Source organism: Cervus elaphus, chromosome 7, assembly GCF_910594005.1.
Source record: "Cervus elaphus chromosome 7, mCerEla1.1, whole genome shotgun sequence".
NCBI classification, from domain to species: Eukaryota; Metazoa; Chordata; class Mammalia; order Artiodactyla; family Cervidae; genus Cervus; species Cervus elaphus.
This window is the reverse complement of record NC_057821.1, coordinates 13,810,567-13,825,242: the sequence shown is the minus strand read 5'-3', so window position 1 is coordinate 13,825,242 and position 14,676 is coordinate 13,810,567. Positions and strand designations below refer to the sequence as shown.

At 39.9% G+C, this 14,676-nt stretch overlaps 2 protein-coding genes across 3 annotated transcripts in view; both read right to left on the bottom strand.

Moving 5' to 3' along the window:
• Positions 1 to 14,676, bottom strand: part of DNAH8 (dynein axonemal heavy chain 8) — a 311,786-nt gene that overhangs the window by 219,096 nt on the left and 78,014 nt on the right. For both annotated transcript variants that reach the window (XM_043907360.1, XM_043907362.1), the window contains 3 exons: positions 10,212 to 10,330; positions 6,971 to 7,077; positions 588 to 663 (listed from right to left, as the gene is read on the bottom strand). In XM_043907360.1, coding sequence (XP_043763295.1) covers positions 588 to 663; positions 6,971 to 7,077; positions 10,212 to 10,330 — 302 coding nt within the window. The remainder of the gene's footprint in view (positions 1 to 587; positions 664 to 6,970; positions 7,078 to 10,211; positions 10,331 to 14,676) is intronic.
• On the bottom strand, positions 10,573 to 13,139 carry LOC122697033 (deoxynucleotidyltransferase terminal-interacting protein 2-like). The gene is given in 4 exon segments (XM_043907363.1): positions 10,573 to 12,193; positions 12,195 to 12,732; positions 12,734 to 13,017; positions 13,020 to 13,139. Coding segments are annotated over 4 exon segments (2,295 nt in total). The 3' UTR covers positions 10,573 to 10,840.

Sequence of the window (14,676 nt, the reverse complement as noted above, 5' to 3'; positions counted from 1 at the left end):
GAAGTGCCCTGAGAAAACACAGGGACCCGTGCACTCAAGGCACAGGTTGGTTCTTCCTTTCTTTCTGTTCTGCTGTGGACTGCCTCACAGTTGGGAGCTCAGGACAGAGATTTGGACTTCTGAGATGGTCTGATTTAGATAATGTCTGACATAAGGAAAAGCAAGATGATTTGTAGGGTACTTGCTAATTATGGCCCACCAGACACTTAACTCTGATACCCACCTTCAATATACAGTGAGCTCTGCAGAAGTAATTTTTGTAATAGATATTAATGATACACTTTGATTTGTGTTAAATGCTGAGGTAAAGTCAAAAAGCACATAGGACCAAGAGATTAAATAAAGTTCAGTCTTAATGCTATAACTTCTTTTTAAGTCTCTGCTGAACTTGTTACAATATTGCTTCTGTTTGTTTTGTTTTGGCCACAAGGCATGTGGGATCTCAGCTCCCCAGCCAGGAACCAAACCAATATCCCCTGCATTCAAAGACAAAGTCTTAACTACTGGATGGCCAGGCAAGTCTCTATACTTCTTAAATACATTACCAAAATATCACTGTATTAACTTGAATATTTCATAATACTTACCACATTAGGAATTGCAAGATGTACTTCAGATCTCAAAAAAGAAATAACATCTTCTGACCGCTTTCGTCCATAGGGGCTGTAATAAGATGGACATTTAACTCAGAAACCTTAACCTAATATTTCACAAATAGCATGGTTATGCTACAACGTTCAACCCTGAAAAATAAGGACAGTTTTCAAAATGCTGAATTACTTGAAGAGACTATTATTTACAATGGAACCATAAATTTCATGAACTAGTTCACAGACTAAGAAACCTTTTAATCTTCTTCGAAATGACATATTAGTCTTTTACCCATTTCTAATATTTTAATGTTGCATTCTCTCATGAAGTACACCTAAAAATGTTCACCTCAAGCACTCCTTTTTCCGACAATAGTTGCTGAAAATCACCAACAAAAAGCATATACTTTCATATATGTTACTCTGTGTGTGTACTAGATTAAACAGGAGGTTTCAAGTCAAAGCCTTCCAAAAAGTAATTTTTACAACAGTATCAATTATGCTCAGACAGAAGTACAGACATACAGACACATGAGTGCAATTAATGAATGACACACATCGGCCTGAAAATTATTAGTAGTTCCGTTATCTCCCTCTGTCTGATCTCTGTCCCATCCCAGATGAAATTTAGTAAGTGTAAACTTTCCATAGAAAGAAATGTTATCATTACTAAAAAACTACACTTCTGTTCATAACGGAGGACCAATGGTTCCCAGGTAAACATATTATTGCAAGGAACTCTTTGAACTAGAAGCGAGCAAACAAACAAAGGAAAAAACCTCTAATTCTTAGTCTCACTGTGAAATTCAAGACACACAGACTGTATTTGAAAGGGTACAATCTGAGAAAAAGAAAGATTTTTATAAACTATAATCAAGCAGCTGAACTAACAGAAGCAATGGACAGCATACTAGATCCTTCAGTGACTTATTTGACAAACTAGAGGATTAGCTTAAGGAATTCTCCAATCATTCCCAAGCAAAATATGAGACATAAACTACTTAAGGAAAAGGTAATAAAGATAAGTTTATCCTCCACGTAGTGTACCACAGGTGCTTTTCCAAGCACTTTTCCATAAACTGAAGTGTTTCATGCTCACATTAACTCTTGACACAGATCCCATGATTATTATTTCCTTATTGTAGATGAGGAAACCAAGGCAGAGAATTCAGTAACTCGCAGGGGTCACTCAGCTCAGAGACACTCCACTACCTAGGATCCACTGTGGAAACCCTACATACAGTAAGTTTAAGTATGCTGCTGCTGCTGCTAAGTCACTTCAGTCATGTCCGACTCTGTGTGATCCCACAGACGGCAGCCCACCAGGCTCCCCCGTCCCTGGGATTCTCCAGGCAAGAACACTGGAGTGTGTTGCCATTTCCTTCTCCAAGCCCTTCTCAAATCTTAAGAATACACTTATGTTTTCACCTTGAAAAGTTTCTCTGTGTGCCTCAGGATTAATGGGGAAAAAACACATTATCTGTGAATTTCTAGAATAAATGGGGGCAATCTTGTAAGCAGCAAAAAACTGTTACTTAGAAAAGAAAAATCAGATTAGCAGCAGAACTCACAAAATGGAAACAAAAGAAGCCAGTGGAACAGTATTTGTGGAGTGCGAGAGAAAGAGGCTATGATCCAAGCTGACCAAACAGTCTTCACAGGTGCGGGAAAGAGAGATGTTTTAGACAAGGGAGGATTCTGCAGTAATATACTCATGTATGCCTCTTTAAAAATCACAGAAGTACAGTTTCAAATTAACATGGAATTCTGAGTTCAGACTTCAAAAATGCCTCCCTGTGCCAAGTATGTCACAATCATGGATAGACCATGAAGGACCTGAAAATACTCAAAGAGGTTAGCATCACCATACATCAGGCAGGCTTCAGAAACACACAGTAGCCTGGCCAGGGCTCTGGTCAGGAAACAAGCAGTGATAGTGGGACTTGGCCCCTGAGGACTATGGGGGCTAAAGTAGTCCACGTGAGAGGGGACCCATCTAGGCTTGCTACCTGACACCGACACTGAAGCGATGTCCCCCCATTTGTAAGGACAGGCAAAACAACAAGATGTTTGCCAACCTCCTGCCTGCAGCTGCAGCTTTTCCAAAAGATGTTTTCACCTGGGGTGAAAGGAGCGAATCCACAGCATCCTCATTTTGCCACTAAGCCGAGCCGCCCATGTGCTCCCCCAAGGAATCTGCCACGTCCCAGCATCTCTTCAGGGGATACGTAACTGTGAACATATGTGACCCAGACCTGCACTGAAGGTGCCAAGAGTCACGTGGAGACAAGAGAAACACACGAAAGGAAGGAGGGAGAAACACATGAAAACAACCAAAGAAAAACTCTTGCTCAAGGAGAGTCTACAAATAAATTCCAATACGCGTGCCTAGGTCTAACATAAAGAAAGAAGACTAAAGACATCAATAATTGAAACAAAACTTCACTGCAGATAAAGTTTAATGTATAGAAGCATGACAAACTCAAATATAAATATATTAAGGATGTTCAAAGAGATAAATGAAGCCATCTTCCAAAAAGTGATAAATTGCTAAACTAAAAAGGCAAGAATGATACAGTATCTAGAGGATAAGGATAAAATTATCAATTGAAATATTTAAGATACAGTAGATGAGACCACCTTTAGGATAGAAACAAAGATACTTGACAATGATGTAGCCCAGAAAGACAAAAAAGATGAAATATATGACAGCGAGGAGACAGAAAAGACAGACTGACATGCCCCAGCATTTGAGATAGCCAAATAACCACGGTGCCCGCAACAGTTCTGGTTTAAGTCCACCCTGAATCTTCATCTAGATAGTGCCTTTTCACTCAAAAGTGTGTCCAAGGTGGAACAATACATTATGTGGTCAACCTACTCAACATTCAGCTACAGGAGTTCCATATCAACAGAATGAAGAGACTGTCTCAGAAGCAATAACTCAACAGGAAATTGCTGAGGATTTTCCAGGATTAAAGAACACTACAAGTCATCAAACAGAAAGTACACTCTGAGAATAAAGCATGACTAAATAAAGACAAATCCACTGTGGGAAAGGAAGCTGCAGAACATCAAGGATAAAAAAACAATTTTCAGCTAGATTCACTGCACACTTCTCATCAGCAACAATATACGTCAGGAAAAAAATGAAGAAATATGTCCAAAGTGCTGAAAGAAAAACAAAAGTTTTTTATACAGCCAACTTGGTTCAGACTTAAAATGAAGACTAAGAGAGTTTATATCTACCCATGCTTACTGAGGAACCAGGGGTATAAAATAAATACACAAGAACCTGGAGATTTTAATAAAATATTCCAGTAAATATTTTATAGTGTTCAAAAAATAGATAAAAGCAAAACATCACACAGCAATTATAAAGTTCATGCCAGACTCTCTGTAGTTAGAAATAAAGATGATAAAACTGAAAAAAATATAGACAGTGCTTTTTAAAAATCAGAGATAAATATATGTATTCTAAATTTGAAGGTAACTACTTAAAGGACCGAAGTATAGGAAAGAGAGTAAAAGGGGGAAATTATCCATCCCAAGGATAATAAATAAACCAAGGAAAAAGGAGAGTAAGAAACTACAAAAAAAAAAGACATAAATTAACTGTAACTATATAAGAAAATCCAAAAATGTAAGTCAATTCAGTCAGTTCAGTCGCTCATTCATGTCTGACTCTTTGTGACCCCATGAACCGCAGCACACCAGGCCTCCCTGTCCATCGCCAACTCCCAGAGTTCACCCAAACCCATGTCCATTGTGTCAGTGATGCCATCCAACCATCTCATCCTCTGTCGTCCCCTTCTCCTCCTGCCCCCAGTCCCTCCCAACATCAGGGTCTTTTCCAGTGAGTCAGCTCTTCGCATCAGGTGGCCAAAGTATTGGAGTTTCAGCTTCAACATCAGTCCTTCCAGTGAACACCCAGGACTGATTTCCTTTAGGATGGACTGGTTGGATCTCCTTACAGTCCAAGGGACTCTCAAGAGTCTTCTCCAACACCACAGTTCAAAAGTATCAATTCTTCAGAGCTCATTAAATGGCAGAGATAATCAGATTAAATAAAAATAATCAGGTATATAATCCTTTTAAGAGGTAAAACAAAAAACTTAACAGAAAAAAAGAAATGAAATGAAGGGATAGAAAAAGATAAACCAAAAAATCTGGGAAAGTAAAATTAACGACAGACCAAAAAGAATGAGAAATCAGGATTAATATGGATAAAGAGGCTCATCAAAAAAAAAAAATAAAGTTTTCTAACAGACTTAACTATATGATGTCACATGCACCTAGCCACATAGTCTTAAAAGATATAAAACGAGAACTGACCAAAACAGAAGGAAAACTGACAACTTCATAATCACATTGGGAGATCTGAATAGTGCAATTAAAATTTAGCAATGAATAACCAAGGAATAAACCTAGCAAAAATGTACAAGACTTTTACACAGAGAATTAAAAAACTTTATTGAGAAATATTTTTAAAATGAAAAATAAATGGAGAGGTAATCCATGATTCTGAACAGAAGACTCAATATAGTAAGGATGCTAATTCCCTCCAAATTTACCTATAGATTCAATGTAATTTAAATAACTATCCCAAAAGAAAAATTAATTTTCTTTTTTAACTAATTATCTATATGGGAAAGCAATACTGGTCTCCTACTATACACTAAACACAAAAATAAATACCATGTGGATTAAACCCCTAACTGTAAAAGATAAAACTTTAAAATTTTCAGAAGACATGATGCAGTAGAGAAAAATTTCCTTTAAAAGGCATAGAAATCACAAATCACTAAGGAAAAGACTGATAAATTTGAATTTAAACTCAACAAAGAATACCATAAACAGAACAAAAAGGCACAAGGAGAGAAGATATCTGCTATGATATCAACAAAGTTAATATTGAGACTATCCATGAATAAATCCAATCACATAGTAAAACAGACAGAAGGAAGGAGGTCGGAAAGGAGGGAGAAGGGAAAGAAGGAAATAGAAAAGGGGAGGGAAGGGAAGGAAAAAGAAGGAAAGACAAATTTTTTTTTAAAAGAAAGCACAAATGGCTCATAAACATAAAAATATGTTTAACCTCATCAGTAACCAGGAAAGTGATCATTTAAACCCCAGTGAGATGCCATTCTACACCTATACACACTGGCAAGAATTTTTTAATTGACGGAAATCAACTGTGTGCAAGGACGAGGAGCCATGGGCACCCTCGTGCTAGACTCGTTGTCACTATTGTTCAGTTGCTAAGTCGTGTCCAATTCTTTGCAACACCATGAACTGTAGCACGCCAGCCTCCTCTGTCCTCCACTATCTCCCAGAGTTGGCTCAAATTCATGTCCACTGAGCCGGTGATGCTATCTAATCAGCCCATCCTCCTCTGTCCCTTCTCCTGTTGCCTTCAATCCTTCCCAGCATCAGGGTCTTTTCCAGTGAGTTGGCCCTTTGCATCAGGTGGTCAAAGTATTGGAGCTTCAGCTTCTGCATCAGTCCTTCTAGTAAATATTCAGGGTTGATCTCCTTTAGCATTGACTGGTGTTGATCTCCGAGCTGTCCAAAGGACTCTCAAGAATCTTCTCTAGCACCACAATTCATAAGCATCAATTCTCTGGCACTCAGCCTTCTTTATGGTCCAACTCTCACATCCATACATGACTACCAGTAAAACCATAGCTTTGTCTATGCAGACCTTTGCTAGCAAAGTGATGTCTCTGCCTTTTAATATGCTCTCTAGGTTTGTCACAGCTTTCCTTCCAAGGAGCAAGAATGTCAGGCACTGCCTGGTAAAGTGAGGAGTGCAGACACCCCAGGGCCCAGCCATCCCACTCAGCAGATGCAGCACGAGATAGGCACAAGAGTGTTCACAACAGCTCAAACTGCAAACACCCCAAACGATCACCACCAGCAGAACTGATAAAACAGACTGTGTACACTCTGGCCAAATAGAAATGAAAATAAATTATATCAGCATAAATGCTTCTCAAAAACAATACTGAACACAATTCAAATACAGACAAAATTAAACAATACAAAAATGGGGTAAACTGTAAAAAAAAAAAAAAAAGCAAAACAAGACAATGATAAACATCAAGTTCTGAACAGTGGCTACCTCTGCGTGAGCAGAGAGGGGACCAGTGAGGAGACTGTAGTGTTCAGTGCTCTTTGTTCTTGGGCTGGTTGCTAGGAATATGGTTGCTCATTCATCACTGTTTTGATAATATTACACACTTGTTTTTATACAGTATTTTCATAAGTGGCATGTTTTAAATTTTATAACTTTTAAAAGTAATGAATAAAAATTAAAAGTGCTTTAGCATTGTGCTGTGATAATATTACCAGACGTATTTAGTGTATTTTCCACTTGCCTGCCAACAAATATTCTTCTTTTCATTGTGTCCAAAGATAACCGTGTAGCTTTTTGAAGACTGTCTAGTAATTGATGAGAGAAAAAAGCGTAGACCTCTTTACATTCCTATAATGAGAAATCATATTAAATTTGGTACCAAAAAAATCTAACACCCTCAAAGAAATAATATAATATTAGAAGTGACATGCAAAAGATGAAAATAATAAACTTTACAATTTCAATAATGTTATAGAAATAAATTCAACACTGTGTTACTCTTTTACTTTTTAAAACAAGTAAGAATATATGAAAAATGTGCTTTCATAAACAACCCAGCAAATCAGAAGGTGTTACTCCAAAGCCAAAATTCAAAAACAGCTAATTGAAAATAATCCTGGTTTGCTCAATATCCAAAAATTCACTCAACAAAACTCAAGCATTTAGGGGTGTGTACTTCTCAGTGCTTAGAGGTGTGGACACAGGAGGATAGTTAGTCTCCAACCTCAGAAGTCTCAGTTTGGTGAATAAATATGTTTTAAAACGATAAACACTTCACTGGCAGTCCAGGGGTGGGGACTCTGTGCTTCCACTGCAGGGGGCGTGGGTTCAATGCCTGGTCAGGGAACTGGGATCCCACATGCCACACCATGCAGTCAAATGATTATAATAATAAATTATTAAAGTCAGTGGCTGACTTTATTTTTTGGGGGCTCCAAAATCACTGCAGATGGTGACTGCAGTCATGAAATTAAAAGATGCTTGCTCCTTGGAAGGAAAGTTATGACCAACCTAGACAGCATATTAAAAAGCAGAGACATTACTTGGCCAACAAAGGTCCATCTAGTCAAGGCTATGGTTTTTCCAGTGGTCATGTATGGATGTGAGAGTTGGACTATAAAGAAAGCTGAGCGTCAAAGAAGTGATGCTTTTGAACTGTGGTGTTGGAGAAGACTCTTGAGAGTCCCTTGGACTGCAAGAAGATCCAACCAGTCCATCCTAAAGGAAATCAGTCCTGGGTGTTCATTGGAAGGACTGATGTTGAAGCTGAAACTCCAATATTTTGGCCATCTGATGCAAAGAGCTGACTCATTTGAAAAGACCTTGATGTTGGGAAAGATTGAAGGCAGGAGGAAAACGGGACGACAGAGGATGAGATGGTTAGATGACATCACTGACTCAATGGACATGAGTTTGGGAAAACTCCAGGAGTTGGTGATGGACAGGGAGGCCTGGCGTGCTGTGGTTCATGGGGTCACAAAGAGTCGGACACGACTGAGCAACTGAACTGAACTGAACTGAATAATAAAATAAAACTGCCTTTAAAAAAATGTATGATACCTAAATGCATGGGGTGAAACTTCCACCGTCCTGACACCAGGGTTTGCCCCTCTCTGTCAGCCCTTCTTTCCCTCCAGCGAAGTAGTAGCCATACTTATTGGTCAGAGCACAGAATAAATATTGAGCCTGGGCAGGTGTCGGGGCACCATGTCTTGCTTCACAGCGAGTCCCACGCCCATGGCCAGGCTCTGGCCACACTGTCCTTGTCCACCCTATGCCCTGTCCCCTCTGAGACTGGGCGGGCCAGCTAGGTTGAGTTGCTTCAGAAGGGAGGCCTGTCAGGTGTTAACAAAGAGGAATATGATCAGGGTTGGTCAAGCACCAGGCTACAGCACAGGCAGGATATCATGAGGCGTTTACGTGAGACCACTGTGGAAGCGATGTGGAAGGTGGATTTGAGAGGCAGAGGCTGTTGAGGAGGTGCCCGCCCTGATGCAGCTCCAAGTGATCCCGCAGCTCCAGAGGCTCTGATGGTACTCAGTATGGTACTCAGCCTTGCTCTAAGGACCCCTGCCGGTGTCACAGGGAATGCAGTTGGAAGTGAAGGACTCTCCAGCCGACTCCCACTGACCAATAGTGGCTGCCTAGTGTCCGGCGCTGAGAAGCAATCCACAACTAAAATCTAGACTCAGCAGGAAAGTGTTTCCCAATCAAGTAATTATACCATCCTTGAGTCAGAAGGTGAAAATGAAACACATGTGTGCTGTTTATTTCCAAAACTATGTTGGAGTATGATGTGTGTGTGTGTGTGTGTGTGTATATCTGTATCAGTTGTGTCCAACTCTTGAAACCCCATGGTCTATATTTATAGCCCACCAGGCTCCTCTGTCCATGGAATTTTCCAGGCAAGAATACTGGAGTGGGTTGCCACTTCCTCCTCCAGAGGAATCTTCCCGACACAGGGATCAAACCCATGTCTCTTGTATTGCAGGCAGATTCTTTACCACTAGCACCACTTGTGTGGGTTAGAGAGTATAAAAGCAAGTAAAATGGAGAAAGAATGAAAAGATGGGTATGGAGGGTTAAAAAAATTAACAGGGGGCCTCCCTGGTAGTTAAAAATCTGCCTTCCAATGCAGGGGACACGGGTTCGACCTGAGGTCGGGGAACAAAGTTCCCACAAGCTGCAGGGCAACTAAGCCTGCTTACCACAACTACTGAAGCCAAGAGCTCTAGAACCCTCTTACCACAACTAGAGAGTCTGTGCACCACGACGAAAATCCCAGGTGACACAAGCAAGACCCGACCCATAGAAATAAATAAATATTAAAGAAAAAGAAAACTGATGGCAGCAGGAGAAATCGGGAAGTAGTACAAACGCGGCAGCGGCATTCAGAGTCGATGAATGGCCAGGAGGCCTAAGAAGGATGAAGAATCCCAGTGTCTCAATTTCCATTCTCAACACATCTCAGTGTAACGTGAAACTCTGCCCACCTGGGGTTTCTCCTGCAGGGGAATCCACAGGATATCCACAGTGCTTATAAAAAATGCAGATCCCTGGACCCCAGGTGAATCAAAGTCTGGTCTTGCAATATAGGCAACTCCATTAAAAACAGTAACTGAGAACAAAGTTCTCCGTCCTGAGTCAAATGGATTGGCACTATGGTCCCAGACGTGACATTTACTACATAAGAAAACACGGTCAGTCACAATGGGGGCGATAACTATATAAACTGTAATTGACAGAATCACATTAAAAGCAGATGATATTGGGGGAAAAACTGTAAGGACTGCTGTAGCTTGTCAGATTCCACAGTGTAGGATAGAAAATTATATTTTCTGGATTTTGTTATAAATCCACACAGATTGGCTGCAGAACTGCCTGGGGGCAGGGTGGCGGGGAGGGAAACACCATTTGGGATTATCTGCAATCCTATGAGTTATAATTCTGTGAAACTGCATGAGGTTGTTTCACAATAATACCTTCTTAAATTCATCTTCTTTATCATCTTTAACATCAGCCTCAGGCACAATAGTAGCATCATAATCGGTGCTTTCACCATCTTCTCCCTCACTTCCAAAAACAACGTGCTTTCTCAGCTCTATAGAAAAGATAACATAAAAATAGAACATTAAATACTTAGCATTTGGTTTATTCTATATGACCAAACCTTCTTAGGAAGCTCCTTCTTTAAAAAACTCTTAATCGAAAAATTAAAAATTTGTTTCTAGGGGAATCACACTTGAATTCAATTTAAATCAAGTACACTCTTCAAACACAGTTAGTATCTAGAATTAAGGAACATTTAAAGAGGGCTCTACATGTTAGCTTTTTTTTTTTTAGTTGAAGTATTTCAGTTTATTTCAGTATTTCACTGAGTAAGGTATTTTACATTTGTTAATAACTCTCTACTTTGTTCCAAGTTATTTATGTGACTTAAAAAAATACATAAAGGGACTTCCCTGGTGGGCCAATGGTAAAGACTCCATGCTCCCACTGCAGAGGGTAGGTTCGAAACCTGGTCAGGCAACTAAGATTCTGTATAATTTGCAGTGCAGCCAAAAAAAAAAAAAAGACTGCAGTATTGATTTTGTGATTTGCTTGGTGAATCTTAGTTACGGAACTTCTTCTTCTTTCGAAACTTCTTTCCTGCTGCATTTGCGGCCTTTTCAGCCATTACCTCTGAGTACGTCCTTCGGTAGGACCTTCTGAACTCAGAATCAGCCAGCAGTTCCTCCACAGTAATTATCTTCCTTTGTTTCTTGGGAACTCGTGAATGGTAGAAGTCAGCAGGATTGTCAACAATGGTTCCAATCTGGAAGTACTTAGGGAAGCCATCTCTATCATTTCTCTTGTAAAACCTTTTTGGGTCCATGCTAGCTCTCATCTTCAGTGCTTTGAGATCATTTTTCAGTTCGTCTGTCAGTTCTGGCGCTTTCATACCAAACCATCCATCACCTGCTGTTTTTTGTCGCTCTTGTCTGCGTTTTTTCTGAAGTTTATATTTTGATTCACTATATGGTGGGTCACAGTAGTTTTTTTCAAATTCAGGAGTAATGACAGTTTTCTGCAGAAGCTCATCTTTCCTTTTCTCTTTTATCTGTGTTAGGGTTCTCTTGTTCAACTGTAGCTTGTCTTCATTGAAATTAACATACAAACCACCCAGCTCCTTAATATTCAGTCCAGGATCTATGCTGCTGCTCGTCAACTTCAGAAGTTTAGATTTTGTGTTACTTAGTAAGTTGTTTTCATCACTAAACTCATTATCTTTATTTCTGCCATGGTCTGATAGTTCTTCTTCACTTTCTTCCTCTTCTTCCTCCTCCTCAATGGCAACCTCACTTGCCTTGTCTTCTTCATCCAAGTAAAAATCTTTATTAGCACTCAATCCGGGAGTAGTGTCAGTCACAAACAATGCATTGTCACGTGACAGACTTTCTGAGTCTCCATTTAGGGACTCTTTGTTACCCTTATTTTCAACAAAACACACAGTGTCCTCTTCATTCTCACTGTGTTCAGACTGCTGGCTTTCATCACTGCTGAGAACTAACAAAATAGAATCATCTTTATCCTGAGTTGTGCTGAACTCAACTTTACTTGGCTTGGTATCACTCTCAGAATCCACCTCCTCTTCTTCGCTCCTGTCTTCACTGACACCTATAACTGCGCACTCTGCTCCATCACTATCACTACCAACACCTGGTTCTGAACAGACACTTGTTTTTATGAAACTCTCTCTCTCTTCATTCCATCTGTCCATTTCCACAACGGCAAATGTTTGAGCTAACGATTTCATCACAGCCTCACAGTTCAGAGTTGAGGACTCTGATGTGGTTTTGTTAATTTCAGGGGTTGAATGCCCTTGAGAAACTAACTGAGGAAGGCCAGTGTCCTGAAGTTCAGAAAGATTCTTCAACCAAGAGTTCTTCTCATTACCTTCTTTTCCCCCAACTATTATTTTTTTTGGCTTCTTCATCTAAACTTTTACAATTCTGCGTTGACATTTCTTTGAGAGGTGAAATACTGTCCTGCTTTTCCTCTCTTATGGTAAAATTTTGGGTTTTTTTCACTGCTAGTTTTTTTTCTGAAATTCCAAGGAAGGAATCATCATTAGGGTCATTATAAATTTCATTATTAGAGAAATTTGGCTTATTTATCTGAGAAAGTGATCTTGCTAGTAAACGGGAAGTTCGTCTGTTAACTGAATCCTCTAAATTCACAGGTATATGTATGATTTCCTTCTCATTTTCTAGTACATTCTTAGTATCATTCTCCTCAGTTTGTGCCTGTAATTTCCTTTGCATACTCCTTGTTGTTCTCCTAGTTGCAACTCCAGAAAATGAAGAAACGTCTGAGCATGACGACTCAGCATCAGAAATACCTTCCACATGGCATTCTTGCTTTGGCTCTCTTTGGGATTTAGCCTTACTTCTTCTGGTTGTTATTTCTGTGCCAGGCATAATTCTAGAAATACCTGAAACATGTGATTCTGCTTCAGACTTCTTCTTCAGTATGAGACTCACTTATCCGAGTTATTTTCAGCCTTTTCCTTACACTAGAAACTGGGGTGCCTGCAACTAAGATCTGTCTTCTCCTAGTTACTCTGAAAATAGGATCCTGGACCTCAGACACAGAAGAACAATTTGATTCTGCTTCAGAGATCTCGCCATCTGTTGAAGGTTTGTTCATTTCTGGTAATGAGCCTGTAGTTCCACTCTTCCTGGTTTTAGGAGCTGGACTTTGTTCCGGAGTGGTCTGTGATTCAGCAGTATTTGGGTTATCAGGTGAAGACCCTTCCTGCCTTTTGGGTGCACCTGAAGTCTTGTGACAGCAGAATTCTTCTTCCGTGAGCTTTCAACTGACGAGGCTTGGTTCCCGGCCCGAGGCCGCGCAGACCTAGTAGCCACCATCTTCCAGGAGTGCGGCTCCCGCTACATGTTAGCTTTCTAAAATACCTGTTTAAGTTTTGACTTTGCTATCCTAACAAGCAGATATGTTTGTGTTTTTAATACTTATGATGAAAACCACTTAAAGTAAGTGAAAAACCTCTAAGAGGAAGAAGACATGCTGTGGATATTTAAGCTCTGAGGTTTTCTTTGTTTGTTTTTTTAAAGCATACAAATTATTTAATATAAATTTTACATGACATGAGAGATTTCAAAAGGAAATTAAGATCCAAAGACGTTAAACTTGCGGGGTTCCACACTAGGTTCTATAAAGAGTAGAAAATCATAGGAAAAAATGTGATAGGACTACAGGTAGTAAACTGTGGAGATTTAGCAAGGCCCATTTATTCTGATTCCTCTCAGCATCCTCCCATCTTTGAAAATAAAGATGCTCCTTTCCTCTCTGGGTACATGGAAGCCTCTCAGATGAGAGGAGAAAGTAGAGGTTGGAGATTCCTTCCCGTACCACCTGGAGTGGCTCAGATGGTAAAGAAACTGCCTGCAATGCAGGAGACCCAGGTTTGATCCCTGGGTCAGGAAGATTCCCTGGAGTAGGAAATGGCAACCCACTCCAGTATTCTTGTCTGGAGAATTCCATGGACAGAGGAGACTGGTGGGCTACAGTCCATAGGGTCACAAAGGGTCGGACACAACTGAGTGACTAACACTTTCACTTTCCTGTACCACCACCTCTCAAATTCCTTTAGCTTAAAATATTCAATATGCACAGTAGCACACTTGAGGGTGGTATGCCCTGAGCCCTAATATTCTCTCCTAACTTACGTTTTCCCTTCTTTCATTTCCTCTCCCTTAAAAACTCTTTCTATAGTATGCCGTGCCGATACTAGAGAGGGGGTTCTGTAAGCTTCTACTCCCCCCTCAGTCTTCACACCTTCCCTGCGCCCCGCCTAATGAATCTGAAGACTTGTTAATTTGATTAGCATATTGATGCTACTTTTCCAACAACTTTGCTTCATAGGTGGGATGAGCCCCTGTGTTTCCCCAAAAAAGCAAAGCTTTCTTCCAATAGTTTCAAATTTATCCCTTGCAAAAACTTCTCACATTTAGGAACTTTGGTGCAGAATCTTGCAAGTAGATCATAACTGGCTATAACTTATTAAAGAAACACATTTAACATTTCTAGCAGTAAGTGAACATGGAAAAATATGAACAACTTTTAACTAAATATAATGGTTTGTCTGATCTCTGGGTCGGGAAGATCCCCTGATGAAGGGACTAGCAACCCACTCCAGTATTCTTGCCTGGAGAATTCCATGGACAGAGGAGCCCGGCAGGCTAGTTTGTGGGGTCACAAAGAGTCAGACACAACTGAGCCACTAACACTTTCACACACACACAATGGTTTTCCCTTCAAATTAAAACTACAAATTATTTATATTTATTACCTAAACTCCCCTCAGTAAATATATTATTTTCAGCACTTCTTATAGGTCTTATACATTTAGGAAAGCAAAATGTATTTTATATATTAAACAACTTG